Raw genomic sequence first — 18,788 nt, forward strand, 5'->3', positions numbered from 1 at the left:
TGAAATAAGGAGGGCTGTTTTTATTAGTGATAGTAGCGGTTATGTAGAGTTTGAGCGCTATGAATCATTAAACTACCTACACATTTTATGAAAAAATTCTTTCGATAACCCCCAGTGCTCTTCGAAGCGTGACAGGAAGGCTAGTGCCATACTCTGAGCAGCTGGTAGCTTTAACACACAGAATGAGTTAGGTTTACATACGCAAACCGTGGGAGAAAAAGGAGGGCTTTAGTCTGACCGTTTCTGAGATGTGTGCAAGTCATACTTACATGATAAGCATTTTTAATTTGTGTTTCTCTGGCGTAAGTTTTTATCTTTATGATTGTTTGTAGAATTGGTTTTCCTGGGGAAAGAAATTAAAAAAAGCACTAAATTTCCAGTGTAGGAAAATTTTCTTTTTACATACCAAATTAAATAGGCTGAAGGAAGAATGACATGTTAACTCATTTGAAAAAATTTGTTTATCAAGCAAGGATCTGGCAGATTTCGATTTTCATTACTTCACTGCTATCAAACAACAAACCAAGCAGGTACCATTCCCAAGCATCAGTGGTCCAAGCCCCATTTGGGAGCAGGGGCTTTTTTGTGCCTCTTCCCCCAACAGACTTTTTAATCCCTTGGCCAAAAAAGCCAGAGATCAACTCAGAGGCTTCGAAGAGTGAGGATTTTGCCTGCTTTTACTTTGCCATATAACACAGGGTATGCTGATCTTTATTAGAGCTTTCATGTCACAGCTAGTAATGGCACGCATAACATAGCACTGCAAACTCCCGTAAGCCCCCAAAGTAACCTCAGCAATATTTTTTTTCTTAAGGTGCACTTACATTGGCCCAGCTGGTTCATCATCTGCAGCAAGAATTCAGGTGCAATCCAGGGAAGACAAGAGAAGGAAAGAAAAGAGAGTCAGTCTTTGTACCGACGCTAGCCCAACTACAAACAGCAAACCGATCTATCTACAGCATTAAAGGCCATTCCACTTGGTAGTGCAAAGATTCATGGAGTTATTTTCTGGATTCAAGTTTTAATGGCAGGTATGTTGCTTCAATGGTTTTAGTTAACACTTTGAATGCTTGTCATGAAGAACTGCAACTGTAGCGGACAGATTGTTGCAATATGGTCAGATTCATCTTGTCCCCAAGTTCCAGTGGTTCAATCTTATAAAAATAGATGAGAAGACAAACCAACATTTCAGTTGTAAAATCCTGCTGTTTGTTTTCTTGGATTGATTTTTAAGCCATCCTTCAACTGTGGGTGGGTAGTTATTGGTATATACACAACAGGGTGTATATGCCATATGCTCATCTTCTGCCACGGACTACACAGCCTTTTCATTTCTCATTTTTCTCAAGATCTAATTATAGGAGACCAGGTTAGGAGGAGATTGAAGGTTCAATACTTGATTCAAGTACCCAGGTGTAGACCTGGGATAGCAGCAGGCTTTGTGCATGCATCCAATAGAGCACAGGACTCAAAGCACCAGGAAAAATTCCAGTGTCGCAACACCTCCAGACACAACAGACTTCAACTACAGAAGACTGACAGCATTGTTTTGCCCTTGTCTCCTGGCGAGAGGCCAGGGAAAACATTCTCTTTTAAGAATTGGAAAAAAATTGCCAACGAGTAGTGTTTCATACGGGCTCTTTCATGGCCAATTGAATACTTTTTGAATTTAAAAAAGGCCTTATTTTTCCCCCGAGCTGCAGTACGGAAGATGGAAGTGCATTTAAGCAGCAGTACAAAAACCAATCCAGAAAGTTACGTTAATGCTCCCGTAGAAGTATTTTGGGGGACCAATTCATGACCTGCTGTTTTGAGCACTCCACAGTTGCTGCTCCCCCTCGTGCGGGAGGGATTTTTCACTGAAGCCTTCAAGAAACTCTCAGCAGGATTCCACAAGGGGGCTTGGTGCACATGAAGCAGTTATGGAAATTACAGTCTGAACAGTGTGGGCATCTGCATGAGCACACGCTAGGAGTAATGTCTGTCAAACGTGACATTACTCCACCTGTACCTTCAAGGCAACGGAGAGGCAAAGCCACCGCTAGCACAGACAGTGACCGGAACAAAAAAATATTTCAAAAAAATAAAGAACTAACCACAAACCGAGAGCTTTACAGCCAAAAATAACATACTAGCGACACACCAGTGTCCACAGAAGTCCATTACCAGCAACAGTACACTATCGGACAAGATACAGAGAGAACTAGGACTAGTAAGGACAACCAGACATCAATGTGCTGTTGTATATACAGTGGAGATATACAGAGACACATCAGGTACTGAAACACAAAGCACAGTAGAGTAAATCTAGAGCCTCCCTCCACGATAATCTTTTGACTCACAAAAGATTGCAAAGCAGGCTAGGCTACGTACTCTGCGCACTCAGTGGGAAGAGCCTGGGACAGACAGCAAGCCCTGCGCCCCCCCAGCCCCAGCCAGTAGCACTACCGACGCCGTTCGGCGTTACCACTTGGTTATCTCAGCTTTCTACAAGCATCAGACAGCTTTGAGAGTTTGTTCTGCTGAACTTCAGAAATAGCAAACTGCACCATTAAGATACAAGCTCTCTCTCGCTACCGAATAACCATTGTTCCTCCTCAGTTAAAATATTCAGATGTGTATTTCAGACAGGGAGTTTCGTGTGTTTAAAAAAAAAAAAAGCTTCACATTTATAAAGGCTGCCAGCAAAAGTTTCCCTGCCAAAGATCCAACAAAAATGCCTATTAGGATACTTGTGATTATGCATAAGGCCTAAGACCAGTGGATCACCACCACTCGCCCCTTCCCCTTCTATAACCTAAACGGTGACAAAACGTGACCAAGGAAAATTTCTCTATGCGTTACTACCCCAGTCAGACTTTTCTCTGCTGAAAAAGCATCCCCAGTACAGTACAGACAAAGACCAAAACCTGAGCGAAATCAGGGGGCAACAGAACAACAGAAAAAATAAGTACAAAATTAGATTAAATAAAGATTAAAAACAGCAAACTGAAATCCAAATTAGTCGTGAACGTGAATGAAGAAGTTTTAAGAAAAAGTGTTAACATTATGACTTGTGCATTGTATAGACTGAAGCGGAGATTAAACAAACTCCAAAGCATGCAGATCTCTCACTTACCACCGTTTTTTAAGGGTATGATGCAATTGAAGGGGGGAAAAAAAAGAAGTCATAGTAACCGACAAATATCAATATAACTTAAAACCTTTATGCCAGAAGACCTGCTCTAGTAACTGATTTCTATCGCAACTGTATTTAAAATGCATGGCCATAGAGAACCAGCCTCTGAGTATGCTGCTTCATTCCATTCCGCACCTGCAGGGCTCCTGAAACGCTGCCAGGTGAAGCTGTAATTTCATAATTGACCGACCTAACCCCCTCATTTTCCAGGGGCTGGCTTTTTAATTCGGAGGGGGCCTGCAGACTCCAACAGATCGTTGTTTATATAATGCACGGTTAAGGTAGGTATAGTGATTATCTGCTTAGCATTGCCCTGAAATTGCAGATTTCTGAACTGGAAGTTTAGAATCGCTCCTCTCTTTAGTGCATTGCGCACCAAGCATGATCTTCTTAGGCAAAATTTCTGGACGTTAAAACTCTGCGGGGATGACAAATACGTTTGCTGTGGCTTCAACTTGCATTAAGTGTCTGGGAACAGAACTCAGGCTACAGCAGGCTGAAAAAGGGGCTACATTTTGTGGAGGGCTCCCCTTTTACAGTGCTGCTTACTCTGTCAGATAGCAAAACTCAGGCCTGCTTTGCACACCTGTAGTGAACAGAAGCATCATTACAGCACACACCCAAGCAGAACACCCATGTGCAAGTTCTGCCCAAATGCTTAAAAGGAAAAGCCAACATCTGTGGCTGCTCCGGTCTGGCATTACAGTGCGACCACCATGGCTTGCGAAGCAGTCTGTTACCACTGCTGCAGACTGCTGGGGACTTCTGACATTTACACTAGCTTCAGTGCTTTCCGGGAAGAGAAAATTCAGCAGTGGTTTGAAAACTTCTGAGAAGGACATTAGTATTATTCAGATGTGTTTGCCCAAGTTAAAAAAAAACACCTCAATAAATTCTTCGGTGAACTCATGAAAGGTGCAGGAGGCTCCCCAGCAAGCATCCTATGCTTTCTCCCTCGTGGCTGTTTGCAGGGACATGGGCATTATGACCCACGCTGGCAACTCAGGTTGCACAACGATTTGGAGGCGGCATTTACTAGCACAGCACACAGGGTTTGCAGTAACGCTCTTCTGTTTCGCTTCATTAATAACAGAGGGGGGGAGCGGTGAGTGGAGACACTCACCTTGCTCCACAAAACCCACCGGTAAGGACAAAGCAGTTGCTCTGAAATGGAATGAAGGCATAAGGCAATGACGACTCTCTGGCCAAGATTACTTACATCAGACTCAAGGAGTTCTGACCCTATAATAGCATCTAACAAATTAGTACAAAGGCCCACAGAAGCCAGGCTATTCCATTACCGCTACGATACAACGATGCTTGCGTTTAGGTATAGTTTATAGCTACACAATCTCACAGCGTGCCTGTCTGACAGTTTTCTCCCCATTGTGAATTTTAAGCGTGGGAGAGAAAGGTGCGGGTAATAGGAAAAAACAAAAATTAACTTGTTACAAGGTAAACCTTTTAAGTGAAAACATTTTGTTCTTTAAATTACTTACAGTAATAGCAGGAACAGGGAAGTCAAGAAAAAAAATGAGTATTAGAAAGAATGTGGGGATATGGATGGAGCTGCTGCACAGCCGGAGCAGAAATACATTTATGGAGAGGCTTTGTATTAAGCTGACAAATGAGAGGGGAAGAATGAAAAAGCACGTATCATAACCCAGTCACCTCATGGCTTTGAGCTAAGGAGTATGTACAGGATGGATTTTAAAGTAAAAACTGTTTACATTCCTAAGAGGGAATGTAGCCAAGGAGTTTTTACTTTCTACTTACCCTGGAACATACCCTTTAAAACAGCATCTGTGCTAATTTGATCCAACAACAACAGGAGAAAGCACTTTCTTTAGGAATCTTTGATAGTTTGATAGACTACATAAAGGTCAGAATGGCTGATCACTACGTCTATCAAAAATGAGCAGCTTAAGCTATACCACAGAGGAAGAAAAAGCTATTTGCTCCCTTTTACTGTCAAGGGAAGTCCAAGCAACTTGCGTTCTGAGCAAAATGCATCAGCAGTTCTCCGCTGGAACAGTTTCCGACCGTGCATGCAGTGAAGTGCCAGCAACCCTGGCCTCGACATGCCATGTTCATGCAGCTTTCATCACCAAAAGCCATGGGAAGCTGCACCTTATTCACCCACTCTGGTTTCATGACACCTAGCTGCTCTCTGGAAACAGAATGCGACTGTATCGCTTTACCACGTGTAAAGCAAGCCACAACTCATTTTGTGGTGCAGAAATTCAAGCGCGGCCTCCCCTCCCTTCCTCCTTTCCGCACATAATTTGAGAGCGAGGGGGCTTGCAGGCTGTTGGCGATACTTGCTGCAGCCCCCTCTCCTCCCAGCAGGACGAGAAAGCCCCTAATCTGCAGGCACGAGGAGCAAGATCCTGCCCCAGGCACCCACTAATGCCATCCCCACACCATCGCTGGTGGAAATGCAGATTGCACGGGTGCAAAAGTTCCTTCTCCTGCTATGCAGCAGCAGGACAAAATAAAAAATAAACATCTGAATTATGTGAAGGAGGAAATATCAGCAAAGGAGCTACCGAGCAGCCCTGTTCTGTGGCAGAAGAAGCAATTAAACCAAACACAAAAAGCAAGGTCCATGCAAAAAACTGCAGTCAGGAAATGCCAAAGTTAAAGGATTGTCCTCACTCCTCTGGCTGGCAGTGCTTCTAGCGGGCGGTAACATTTTGTGCAGCCAACAAACGCACTGGGAAAGTCTCTTTTGCAACACAGAGCCCTTTCCACCTGGCTCTGACACCTAAGTGGCCTCACTCCACGGTGTTACTGAACAGTAAGCCAAGAAGAACTGCTCCGAATTCAAGCAGGTATCTTTCACTACCCATCTGAGAGGAACGGTAGCTGCCACGCTACGACAGGTAATTTTAGCCTGTGGGACATGGAGATGAGAGAGGGAAAGGGAATTAATTCAATTGATTTTATTTTGGCTGGCCAGGTAGAGTTCCCAAGAGCTCTGGAAAGCATCCCAGACGTCTTCCAGGACAGAGATAATGTTTCTCTCCAGTCACATCCCCCACTAGCAAGTGGGGGGTCCCGTTCAGCATCAGCCATTCAAAGTCTTTGGGGGCACTACTTTGTACCAAAAAGGTACCTACCTCGAGCCAACCCATCAGAGGATTCTCGGGGAGAAAAAAGGCCAGCTGGATACAGGAGACATCCCCCTTCCTCCTCCTAAGGTGGGAAGCTCCAACGCCCCACGGGCCAGAGCTCGCACCCCAACATTTAGGCTGTTTATGGCAGCAGACACCTTATCAGCAGGAGTGGACAGCCTGCAAGAGGATGTGCCAAGCCGAACGATAACGATCCATTAGGCAGCGGTCCAAAGGAACACACAAAATGGCCATCCATCCTCAAACACGGCTGTCTTTTTTTTTTTGGCTGCTTCTGCAGATCAAAGGAGATTCAATGAGTCCAGAGTTACGCTGTTGCAATGGCGAGAGGGGTGATGGTGGGGAGCTATTAAAGAATCTCGGAGTAGGGACAAGTTTGGAGTAGTCCAAGGATAAAATGCACAACCCAGCAAGAAGGGGCAGCAGGGAGGTTACTCTGCTACCAGTTTTCGCCCCTGTAAGTGAGGAGGAGGCACTAACAGCGCAGCCTCGCACAAAGGCTGGCGTAACCACAACCCTTGTCCTGAAGGTTTAAGGCATCAAAACCAACAGTAAGAAAATTCAGGAGACTGGCCGACTCTAAAGAAACCACAGCAGATGCCAAATAATATTTATATTAAATAATACGATGCTTAGACTCACAGCTAATGAATGTTCTGATAGGCAACTGCTTAAGTTGCTGGCTCAACTGTGGGCTCGCTGGTGTTACCTGCCACAGCTCACTGCAGCACGGAGGCAGATGTACGATTTTGGAAACACTGAGTTTCAATTCCAGATAAACACACCACTGTGTTCAAACATTAACTTTGGCATTTCATAACAATGTATTTAAAATAACAATGGAATTAAGAATAACCTAAGTAAAACGCTCAAGTGTGGAAATCAGCAGCTTATCAAAGATTTCTCACATATGCATTTGTAAAATGCCCCGGCTTAGAGGGTGTTTCCCACCACAGTACCACAGAAAGCTCCAAATGCAGTTAAAGAAAGCGCTAGAGTCTCCAAGGAAATACAGGACTCAAGTCGGCCTTTTAGTTGAGATTTTATGCTGATTGCATCTCTTCATCTAGGCAAACCTAATACGTAAATATTGACTGCAATATTGAGTATTGGATTTTGTCCTCCAAGAAAATGGGCAGAGAAAACACGGTTCAGAGTTTCGTCACTCTCCAGGACTTGAGCTTAGCTGCCTTTAGAAGAATAGCGAACTGAGCAAGCAAAGTCAGTAACCTCAGTTACTTGGCTCATCATCTTGGACACCTACACCACAGATGAGGAGCCTGGAATTCCTCAGGCATCTGAAGAGCAGCCAGACCAGCCAGGAAAACTTCAGCCTTTGAAACAAGCCCGTAACAAACGCCGATGTGCATTTCACCTCTGGTGTGTGCTCAATTGTGCTAACACACTTGTCGCATTGCAATCTGGTCAAGTCCAAGCCAATTTCTACTGGATTAAATCCAGTTTATGCTGCTTGCAATAACTATTTCCATATCTGATTACAATTGCTGATACCTTGTTTCAGTCCTTGTGAAACTTCACCAAGAGAAAGCTTGGGAAATGCAGGGAACTACCAAGAGCCACCAAAAAAAAGAAAAGAGGTGAGATTCTCCCTGGCCAAAATGGTATAGCAATATGTGAGAAGTACGAGAAAACATTAAATTATTCTTCCAAATACATCTGAAGTTTTCTGGGCTGGTTGAGAGCCACTTACAGAACAAACTGCTGGCAGTAGAAACCCCTTCAGCAACCGTGAAGCTGTTAGTTGGCGGAAGTACATGCACAACACAGTATAAAGTTTGGTGGATACACACCTAGGAACGGTCCCAACGCATGCTCTGTAAGCAGTTAGTAATCGCTACCAAGGTGGTTAAGATCAAAAGCTAGTTTCCTCTAGGTATGCACTATTTAAGAAAGTTTCGATCTGCTGTGGAGGTGATCCAAGCCTCTGCCAAGCTACTAAAATTGATTACCTATTTCGTAAGATTTCTTCTTCCACTCGCTAAAACCCAGCTCGGGAGCAGTGAAGTTATTTTCGCCCCAGCTCGACAAGCAGACTGCTGTTTCAGCACCTACGTTTCCATCCCAAAGGCAAACATCTTGCTGTGCTGTTACCGAGTCCTTGTGCAACTCAACGGCGAGTCAGTGCTGCACAAGCTACAACACAGCTGCCTTTGGGAGGTACCTACTGTGCTCGCGGGCTCGTCCAACCCAGGAAAGCCCCCGTGATTCAGTGCTTCCCCGCACTGACTCAGCGTGTTGCCCTCCATGTACTCCCCAGCACTTGATCCATTATCTGGACACGTCATGCTCCTACAGCAGGCAAAATGGCATTACCAGCTGTTTCTCACAAGGATTCCTTGAATAAGTTTTCTTGACAAACACAGTAATAAGCAACTAGGTGTCACACGAGCGTCAGGTCTGTTTGTCAATGTTTTTCTTTCAAATACTCATTTTAGCTTCAAAATGCCCCTTCCCCTATTTTTAAAAGAGGGAGATATGCAGAAGAAGTTCAAAGATAAAACAATTAAGCTGTTTGGTACACAACAAAGCTGTAACTAATCAGTGCTACCATCAAAGCTAATAGCCTAATCTTTAGAAAATGCAACTCAGTGGACAGGAGAGTTTCCAGAGCATTCCTTAAATACATTGCTAATTCAGTTACACACCAAAATAAGAGCCCTACCTCCCACCTCCCCTCCCACCCTCCCTGAAAGCGTGATATTTTTGAAGCATCTCTGTGGTCCCAATCCCTCTAAGTGCAATGCTTTCTTCCAAAACCTGCCCAGTGTCCAATCCGGGCGACATCAGGGATTGAAAGGTTTCCAGCTCTCCCCCTGTGCTGCCCTATGCTCTGTGGGCTGGCATGGAAGATTTCAGGACTACTACAGTAGGAAAAAGACGGGGGCACAAGGCCTACCTCGTGCGACAAAACACATTCCAAATATTGTAAAAATTGCCTTCCCATCCCACAGTCCAAGATCCTGGGGAAATGCAGTGTTAGGACTTCGCACAGCACTCGGACTCTCTCCGCTTACTGGGGTTTTTAGGATTTGGAGAGTGAACAGACGAGAAGGCAAAGAGCTCAGAGCTGAACGAGCTGCGCTGATGATCCTTCCTGCCACAAAGACCCCCTCTGTTCTCCTTCCATAAGTTTGCTTTGCCTTTTTATGTTTTCCTCCTCTTACAAGCGGCTTTGAGCACACTTACCGTCTGGGACTTCATCCGGCCGCTTCCTTTTCTCATAAACAACTATGATGACAACAAGGATAACAATTTCTGCCAAGATCCCCAAAAAGGGCCAGAGGGGAGCCAAGTGGCTGCGGACACGGAGGATGGTTGTGACGGACATGGAGCCGATCTGGTTGGTTGCGTTGCACTGGTACTCGCCAGGATCCTCATTTATCTGTAGGTTTGTGATGCTGAGCTCAGTGTAGTTGTCTTTATTTGAAATAAAGAATCTGCCGGAAGAGTTGTTGATGTCCTGATGAAAGAAGAAAGGTGGAAGAGGAGAAGAGATAGAGCTTAATAAGTCCTGGCACTGAGGCTTTTCCTTTTCATTTCTATGTCATGGCAAGTAGAAGAGATTTGATGGATTCTCACAAAGCAGTTAGTTCTTTAACACAACAGAGCCCACTGCCAGTGTTCATTCTATATCCCTCCCTGAAGTGAATTGTTTCAAAACAAAAAAAAACAAACCATGTCAGCTTGACTGACAAGCTGTATTCTTCTCCTGCTGTAACAGTAGCAGCCATGAAATGCCAGCGGCTGTGATGTACGTGTATGCTGCAGTGTTCTCAGCCTCGTGCCTTACGAGAAACCATTACAATCCATTCCCCTCTATAAAACAAGATGAAACAGACTAACCTAACCAGACAAGAGAACTAGAGAGTGCTTGCCCAAGCAGGGGACAAAATGATTCCAATGTAGAGCAAAAAAAAGAAAAAGCAGTATAGGTTAAGATTATTCTACACTGCATTAGGTAGCATTGTCTAATTATTTAAGATACAGTGGACTTATTAACATTTTGCCTTTGTAACGTTTTTAAAGCAAACACCTACTGTTCTTAGACTGCCAAGTTTGTGAACTTCAGGAATATTTACAGAATCTGGAATTTAAGGCCCCATATTCTTTCCACATTTTGGAAAAAGATTTCCGGAATTACTTATTTTAAGAAACATAAAGGGGCAAAACTGACAGAACAAAATACAAAGGTTTGATCTTCCGGAGAGCTAATCTTGGATGAATTTATCAACTTCACCAGAAAGAAAGCCTGTGGAGAAGTCGACAGAGCAACACACAGGACTCTGATGACTCACAGCACTGGCTAAGCTGCCCATACATCACTGTCCCATGAAAAATTAAGCTCACCCTTAACAGTGAGCAAACAACCTACGCTATTACTTGCTGAATATTTGTTCTTCGTCTATCAATCAAGTTACTGCTTCTCTGGCAGATGTAAAAATAGGCAGGCTGAAGGATTTAGCAACTTTCAGCTTCTCTTCTGCTCTTCCAATTGCTGATCAAATTTTTAGCTCAACAGTTGGGTTGCCACATGGAAAAAATACGGGCACTTAAATGCTAATAGATATCACTGCCAAGTCCTCCTATTGAGTGAGCTCAACCAGTAAAACCAAAAAACAATTTAAGTAGTTTACAACTGAATGCGTTTTTAAAGTACATTTCATAACTTGTGTTTTGCAATTTGTAGCAGATACCCTCAACATTCCATCTTTCTGGACAACTCCTAACTTTGTCCAGCAGCAATGTAAAAAGCAACTGTTTGCTCAGCAACACCACAGGTGTGCAACAGTTTTATATTTGCTGCTGCTGAAAAATGTCAGCTTTGCTCAGCCACATCTCAGACTTATGGAACCACATTTTGAGAAGTTACAAGGCACCCTAAAGAGCACATCCCTTGAGCTAAGGTGGTCGTTTCCTGCCTTAGTGGGAGTTTTGGGATATTTATACATTCCTAATACCCCAGTTTCTTACCTCAAATACTCCATTGACCTTCTTGCGCCACACCCATTCGGGATGTGGGTAGCCCACGGACTTGCAGTACATGAGTGCCTCCTGCCCCTCGTTTTTATTTTCACTTCGCTTGTGGCCAGTGATGTCAGGGATAGCTACAAAAGAAAACAGGAACTGTGTTTACAAGCTGCTCGGTGGAGAGGTAATTATTTTAAGCTTTGAGAATCTGCACGGCAAATAAGCGACAAGTTCCCTAGAAGCTATCACCTTTCCCACATTGAGCCCAACTTAAAAAAGGAAAACCGATTCCCACCTCTCTCCAACCAGCATCTCAGCTGAACATCTGCAAGCATATCACTCAGGCTTGGGTCGCCAGGAAAACAGTGGAGCAAGGGAGAAATCTCAATGTTGGACCAAAAACCTACAGAGCTGAGATGGCCCAGGTGCTCCTCAGGGCAGGAACAGGAGGAACATCACCTGCACCGCTCAGGAGGTCCCTGTGGCTCTGTGGGTACCTTCAGCTTTGAAGCAGAGCTGCCGGGGACCCTGGTTACAACCTGCCCATTGTGTCAGGGCTCCGTGCTGATCCTGTTCTTAACGCAAAGCTCCAAAAGCTGCATCGAGCCATTATTCCTTGCAACGAGATTGTAGATTTGGTCTGCAAATGTACCGTGACCTGGAACACTTCACACTTGTTAACACCTTACAGCGACACTACAGCTGGTATATGTAATGCAGATAAAGTTAAAATCCCTCCAACAGAGAACTGCTTCGTCCAGCATGTATGCAAATATATTTTTAAGGGGGGCTGTAGGTAAATTGGGCAGCCCTGAGCAAAATACAGAATAAATATCAGCACCCTAAATAACAGCAGAGGGTTTTAATTCTGAATTGTCTATAAATAATGGCACTGCCGTTCCCTTTGTGTGTCACAGCAGCCTGTCGCAGCCTAATGCCTCACGAGAGATTACGCTGGATCAATGGACTGCCTGAGCTGAACCTTCACTTAAGCAGATGGCTTCGGTGCTGCAGTGACCACCTTTAAAGCCCATTCGCTTTCTAGCTTGCTAATTATGTCACACGTGGCCTGCTGTGTGATCGCTGGGTGCTGATCTGTTAATCCAGTCAAAGTCCAATCTGAGAGCTCCAGGAAAAGACCCCTAGGTGCTGCAATTTATCACAAGGGTCTACGCAAGGGAAGTTCCCTTTGCTGCTAGCAAAACCTACAGGCAGGAGCAGGGAGGTTTCCTGATGGCTCATCTACCACTGCAAGTCAGAAGATTGAGCAGAAATGAAATCTTGCTTAAGTCACAGCAAACTAACAAGTAAAATATCTCGTGCAACAGAGCAGCAGCACCTGAACCTGCTCTTCCCCCAAATTAAATCACAACTCTGGGAAAACGTTTGACAAGTTTATGTGCTAAAGGCATTGCCGTATCTCAAATGCAAGGGCATTTGAAATGGAAAAGTTATCCCATGCTTTAGCGCTGGAGGATTCTTTTAGGACAGCAATGCAGGTGATTGATAACACTGTTAGGGGCTGCATTAAACGAAGCTTCTGAACCATGAAAAGTCTTGGCTGTTCAAACAAGGTACGGCATTCCTCAGCATCTGTGTGTTCACCTGAAAAGACACCATCAGGAGAGGCTGATGACCCCAGGCTTTTGTCAAAATGCCTCTGTAAATCCAAACAAATTTCAAAAATCTCACACCTGTTGGAAGTTGCTTACAGAAATCCAGTCTAAGTACAGGACCTCTGGTGGAGCTCCTAAAGAAGGTTATGCTATTTCAAAGTACTTTAATACGGTGAGCATATCATCCTGTCCACTTCCCAATTTTAAAGCATTTTCTCAGCAAGGAGCTACTCTTCAGTAAAGAGAAAATCCCCTTCTCCCTTGCAGGATGATACAACACCGAAGGAAGTAATTGAGTATCCCCAGAGGCAAATAATGTCTTTGCTAACAATACTCAATATACGTGACCAAAGCAGCATGAATGGATGAAGCTAGAGAAACGCTGTCTAGTTGCAAGATGATGCCAAACAGTTTTCAAGTCAAAGGTCTCCAAGCAGAAAATAAATCAGCTTCAGGGCTAGGTGTGCTGCATTACACCTTCAGGATACTAGCATCAGTAGGCACCTTCCAAAACGCCATCCACAGCCTCAAAGAGGAGCGTTATTTTTACTCCAAAAGATGGTAGTTCTTCATTAAGAAGCGAATTTCACTTTGTGATCCACCGAGAGCTGTCATCTCCTCCTTGCTAGGCGTGGGAGGCTCTGTCAGGCAGGGGCTTGGTGAGCCCAGTGACTTCCCTGGGGCTTCTGCGTCCTCGAGGACGATACGCAGAGCTCACCTCCAAGCCCCTGACAGCGAAAGGCCTGCAAGCATGGAGCATATGGGACAGACTTGGAGGCAAAGCGATGGTCCCAAAACTGGCACGTAAGGGCTGTCGAAAGCAATTGTGAAGCACTCCCCATTAGGGAAAGAAGAAATAGGATTCATCAGCTTACAGTGAAGCCCCACACAGCCTCCATCTGTCAGCACTGGGTTTTCACCAGCAGGAAGAGGCTGAAAGCAGAGCCTTGCGGGGACAGGGCGCAGCAAGTCTGTGCCGTGCAGCTGGCCCACTTTTTCTAGGAGAAAGAAAGGGGAAGCTTTCTAGGACATGGTGACTTCTGCTGCAGGGTGACCTAGCGTTCTCCTACAGCCAGGAGATAATTATATTGAAGAAGAGGACATCTTTGCCAGGTTATCCCAATGAGAGCATAAGTGACACAAGCACACTCTGCCTGTTCCTTGCTGGGCACAGTTATGCAGCAGCCATTTCCAGCTCTCTGAGGGCTGGGACTATTTTTGTACACAGTCTGAGGGGAGCATTACAGGGAATATTAATATTTCAGGGCATCTGATGCTAGCCAGTTTCAAGCTATGGCTGAGACATTTCCAGTACTTTTTCTATCAGAATGTTTGGCTAATTGCCTTCTGCTGTACAAGCTACATTTAAAATATCACCGCAGCTGACCTCAATCACAGATTTAGCAACAGAGCAACATTTTCCTGCGAAGCTTTTCTAGTCAAGGTTTTTCTTACACCATTCTACTCCAGTGCCAGTAACATATAAAGCACAGAATGAAGCAGGTTTTGTTCCTAAGGATTAAAATTTTACCTTGGCTTTTACACAGCAGTGCTCAGCAGAACCCACATCGCTGCTCAGACACAGCTCGCTGCGGAGATGTGGGCCCAACGCATTTTATCAGGTCCCACACCAGTGGAACCAAGCTAATGCTCCTGATAAAAGCAAGCAAGGACTTTTATTCTTACTCCATGAAGCAGGAAAAACCATACGGAAAATCTAAAGACCTGCTTGAAACAGCAGACAAAAGAGCAAAAAGAGGCGGGGCTAGTTTAACTGATAATTAAAAGTATGTAACAAAATAAATACAGGTTTAGTCATTCTTAACACGAGTAATCTTATAAGCATCACTCTTTTGGTAGATTTAATATGCATCACAATAGAAAGGGGTTTTGTGCCAAAGCACACATTGTGCCTTCAAACTGCATGTACACAACAGGCACAAACTGCACTCGAGCAGCTTTTGGAACGGGTATGCTTCAGCACAGCCTTGGAAAGAGTGCTCTTTGGTTTCTCTGTTACAGGGCATGCAGTGCAATCCTCTTAATATAAAGGAGGGATTCAGTTCCTCATTTCCAAGTATTTTCACGATATTTTACTAGCATTACTAAAATGGAGGGGAGGGCTAATACGCCTGTCAGTTCCAAAACAATGTCCCAGTTAACAGAACCTGTCAAGTTTTCCTATTAAGAGACAAAATTAAAGCAAGGTGCTTAGGTGCAAAGGCACCTAAAAATATTCTTGCATGTAAAAACTATTACGTCTTATGGGTGACCTAGTAGAAGGTCTCTGAAGTTTTATTCTTCTGCATTACAATTCTCATCCACATCTACCTTGATAGCCTGGGTGGAGAGCAAGGACACCAAAGGCACTGCAGAGATGGAGAACGTGACGTGCATTGCCCTTTCGGTGTTCAGGACCACTTTAAAATGCAGCTGTGCTGAGAGAATGCCGGATTCCTTAATTCACTTCTGGTACAGCATTGTGAAACGGCTGCAGAGGTTTCCTAAGACAGTCAGGAGTCAAAGAACCAAGCTCCTCCAAGGCTGCTGATATAGCCACCTGTTTTCCAGCACGCTGCTTGGGCTGGAGCCAGAGTGAAAGCAGAAGAGCCACGTTCTGGGTGCGGGTATCGCCTGTGAAACCAGAGCCTGTGGCTCAGCTGCAGTTAGGGGGTACAAGAAGCCTTTTACAGAACGGATAAGTTGTACACTCTCACAGAGGCAGTGTTCTGAGCACTTGCTATTGGGAAATCAACTAATTGCGGGTGACTAAAGAGGAAGGTGCAGAAGAAATAAGGAATGAAGAGAGAAACCAGAAGACTCCCCTTGGAGTCACGATGCTAGAAAGGACGAGGAAACAAAAAGCTCTATCTGGTGCACAGAAAGGTGCATGACAAGAAAGGAGCCTGGGATGGGAAGGTGAGGCAGGGAGACCAGACGCCATCCATCAGTCACACTGTGTACATCATGAACTTTCCTGGGGCTTGTACAATTTCTGGGCACACAGAGGGAACTGGAAGCACGCTCTTCCCCAGCTGGTTCTCGCTGCTGCTGTTCTGCACCAGGTGATGGTTTGTACAAGACAAAAAGACAAACTTGTTTCAACCTCCTTCTCCCAAGATCTTGCTACCAGCAGAAAGATTGCAGAGAGAATTCTTCAGAGAGCTGCATCTCTTTCCTTTTGATCTTCAAGCTTGCAGAGCTCCAGCATCACACCACCACCACAAAAGCATGGTGGGCACTTCTGCTGCACAGAGACAGGGCAATTAGAAAGCCTACATCCAGAAAGGGAGCAAGACAGCACGCTGCATCTTGGCAGGATCGTCGTCACGGCCCCTGCTGATAATGAAAGCATTACTCAACACGAGCTCATTACCTGCAGAGCTTTCAGCCAGCAGGTTTAGGAAGCCAGGGGGGAGAAGACCCCTGCTTCATGGAGGAATCTTTCCAAAAATCAACACTGGCCAAAGGCTGTTGTTTCAGGCTTTCAGCAGCTCTCACACAATGCCCCAAACAGCTCTGAGATAATTTGAGCAAGAAAGATTCCATCAGATGCTTCACCCAAAAGCTGCCCATACGAGGGAAGCCAGACTTGGTCCATTCCTGGGAACTCCCAGTGGCTGACATTAAAATCCAGTATTTTAATTCAATTGCTTTTATACAATGCTGCCCCAGTAATTTCTTTTCCAAGAACAGCTGCTTTAAATATGCAAGCACATCTATCAGTTCTAACAGCAGTGCTCATGTTTCTGCATTTTTACCTTCCTACACAGCCCTTGTAGAGATTGGGGAAGAAAATAGGCAGCATTACATAAAAGGCAAATGGCACTGGTATATCCTGGATTACATCTGCTGCAAGGCATTTGGTAGAGTTGTTCTCAAGTTGTCAGAAAGTCACTATTTTAGTCCCCAAGCACTTTTATATTCAGGGCCGTCTTTTCTCCATGCATCAGCAGTTAAAAAACTGCAATGCAATTACAATCAGCAATTAAATGAATACATTTGTGTACCACTGCTCGTCCACAAGTACTCTGATGGGCCACATATGCAGGTAAGCGTTAAATTGCAGCTTCTGCGTGGCCAAACAAGATTCATGCATCACTGATGCATTACACATGCCTCGATTAACGAGGTAACATCTCCACGCATCAAGCTGTACCAAAATCAGTTTGATTTGAGCACTAGAACTGCTTTAGCAGCATGTGTAGAATATTTACACCAACCTGCAAGAATCACAAAGAATGCCTTCCTTTGCAAAATGGAAAAAAAAAAACCACTGCATATTCTATGCAACTGGTGTGGATAGTATTCAGAGACATTTACACCCCAGAAAATATATGTGATACCGTATAAGTTTAGCAGTATGGCTCTTCCAGGAGCAGTAACTTAAACACGCACTCTGATCAGAATGAATTTATGTATAGCGGTAGGACTGCAGGGAGACTGTACACAAAGTTCACTTGTGCTTTAAGTGCAGCCCCAATTTATTGCTACACAAATCTCTCTGCAACAGGGGTTGGACAGGAAAGCACATTTTCAGTTTAAAAGTATCCACGTATTCCAGTTTCCAATATGCTTTGCAGAAGGCTTGGGAAGGTACCGCCACTTCAGACAACACTCCTCTGTGCACGCAGACCTCAATGCTGCTCTGTCGAGCAGGAATTCAGTCAGCCACTCCTGCGATGCTGCAAGGAGGAGCCAGAGTACAGGGTTACCCAGTCCTTGCATTACGGCTGCAGAGCAAGCTGCAGGTGCGATGCCTCCAGGAGCAGCGTTCATTAACTTTCAAGTGATGATTGCTCATCTGTATCTATACATAAATTATCTGTGCAAAGTGGCTGGTAGGATGAATTATTATTCTCCCTCTGCCCTTTCTGCCAATAGTTCAATCAGATATATTGGCGTTTCTTCCTGCAGCTTGAAATCCTCCCTCCCCGTGCAAAGCTCCCTGCCAAGCTCGCCCGGTGCCCCCGCCTGCCACTGGGCAGCAGAGACGCCTTAAGCCAAATGTCTCTAAAAGGTCTTTTGACAGATTATACAAAGCTGGAAAAGGTCTTATTCAATCCATTATCAGACCTATATTTCCTGTCTCTGGAAGCAATTTGTCACCCCTGAAAGCAGCCTAGAGAAGACAGAAAGGACTAAGATCTTAATTAAGATATTGAAAGATTCAGCAATTACAGCGTAAGAGCAGAATGCAAAAATTTCCCCAGAACCAAGAAAAAAACACAACTGTAAGTTGAACACCCAGAAGACAACCTCACCAGAAGTACAACTGGAGTTTGGATTCCAGTTGATTTAAGCACAGCAGTAATTATTTTTAGAGCTGCCATCAGATTTCCAATCAATAGCAGCCCACTTCAGGTGCTGCACGCCGCTTCGCTAGGCCAACAGGAGCTTGGGGTGCTTCCACGTGAGCACGTATTTTACATTTCCTTTTTCTTAGCAGACGTAGCTTCTGCACCAGAGCTGGTTAAATGCTGGATATGTCTCAAAATATTATTATATGCATGATCATTAAAAAAAACACTCTTAAAATCAAGATGGGAAATCAGCAAGCTTTTCTTGGTGCATCACTGGATCGTGAAGGGAAATATTGACTTATGAATAAGCAAAGAAGGTGTTTGTATGGATCAAAAGATTCTTTGCTCATGAGGAAAGATGACGTTCAGAATAATTTGTCATTTCTCACAGGCTCCTGAACTACTCTCACTTGCTTTGGATTCAGGAACCTGACCATGCAGCATTCAACGAGGCACCAGAAATCTTCAGGAAAAAGGTTTCAGCTTCTGCTGCAGATCTGTGGTGCCCAATTTAAACAGCAGTGATCACAATATAGATGAGGACAGGCTGCATCACCAGTGCAGG

The 18,788-nt window shown here is 44.5% G+C and overlaps 1 protein-coding gene across 4 annotated transcripts in view; it reads right to left on the reverse strand.

The window, feature by feature from the left end:
- The window catches only part of NPTN (neuroplastin), a 51,734-nt gene that overhangs the window by 1,198 nt on the left and 31,748 nt on the right, over nt 1–18,788 (reverse strand). The window contains exons 4-7 of one of the 4 annotated variants that reach the window (XM_083850556.1): nt 11,308–11,441; nt 9,523–9,796; nt 825–846; nt 270–343 (exon numbers count right to left, since the gene is read on the reverse strand). In XM_083850556.1, the coding sequence (XP_083706682.1) occupies nt 283–343; nt 825–846; nt 9,523–9,796; nt 11,308–11,441 (491 nt within the window). In that variant the 3' untranslated portion in view covers nt 270–282. The other 3 variants (XR_014588742.1, XM_083850557.1, XR_014588743.1) reach the window with 3 other exon arrangements.

The sequence above is a fragment of the Anser anser genome, assembly GCF_964211835.1.
Source record: "Anser anser genome assembly, chromosome: 10".
NCBI classification, from domain to species: domain Eukaryota; kingdom Metazoa; phylum Chordata; class Aves; order Anseriformes; family Anatidae; genus Anser; species Anser anser.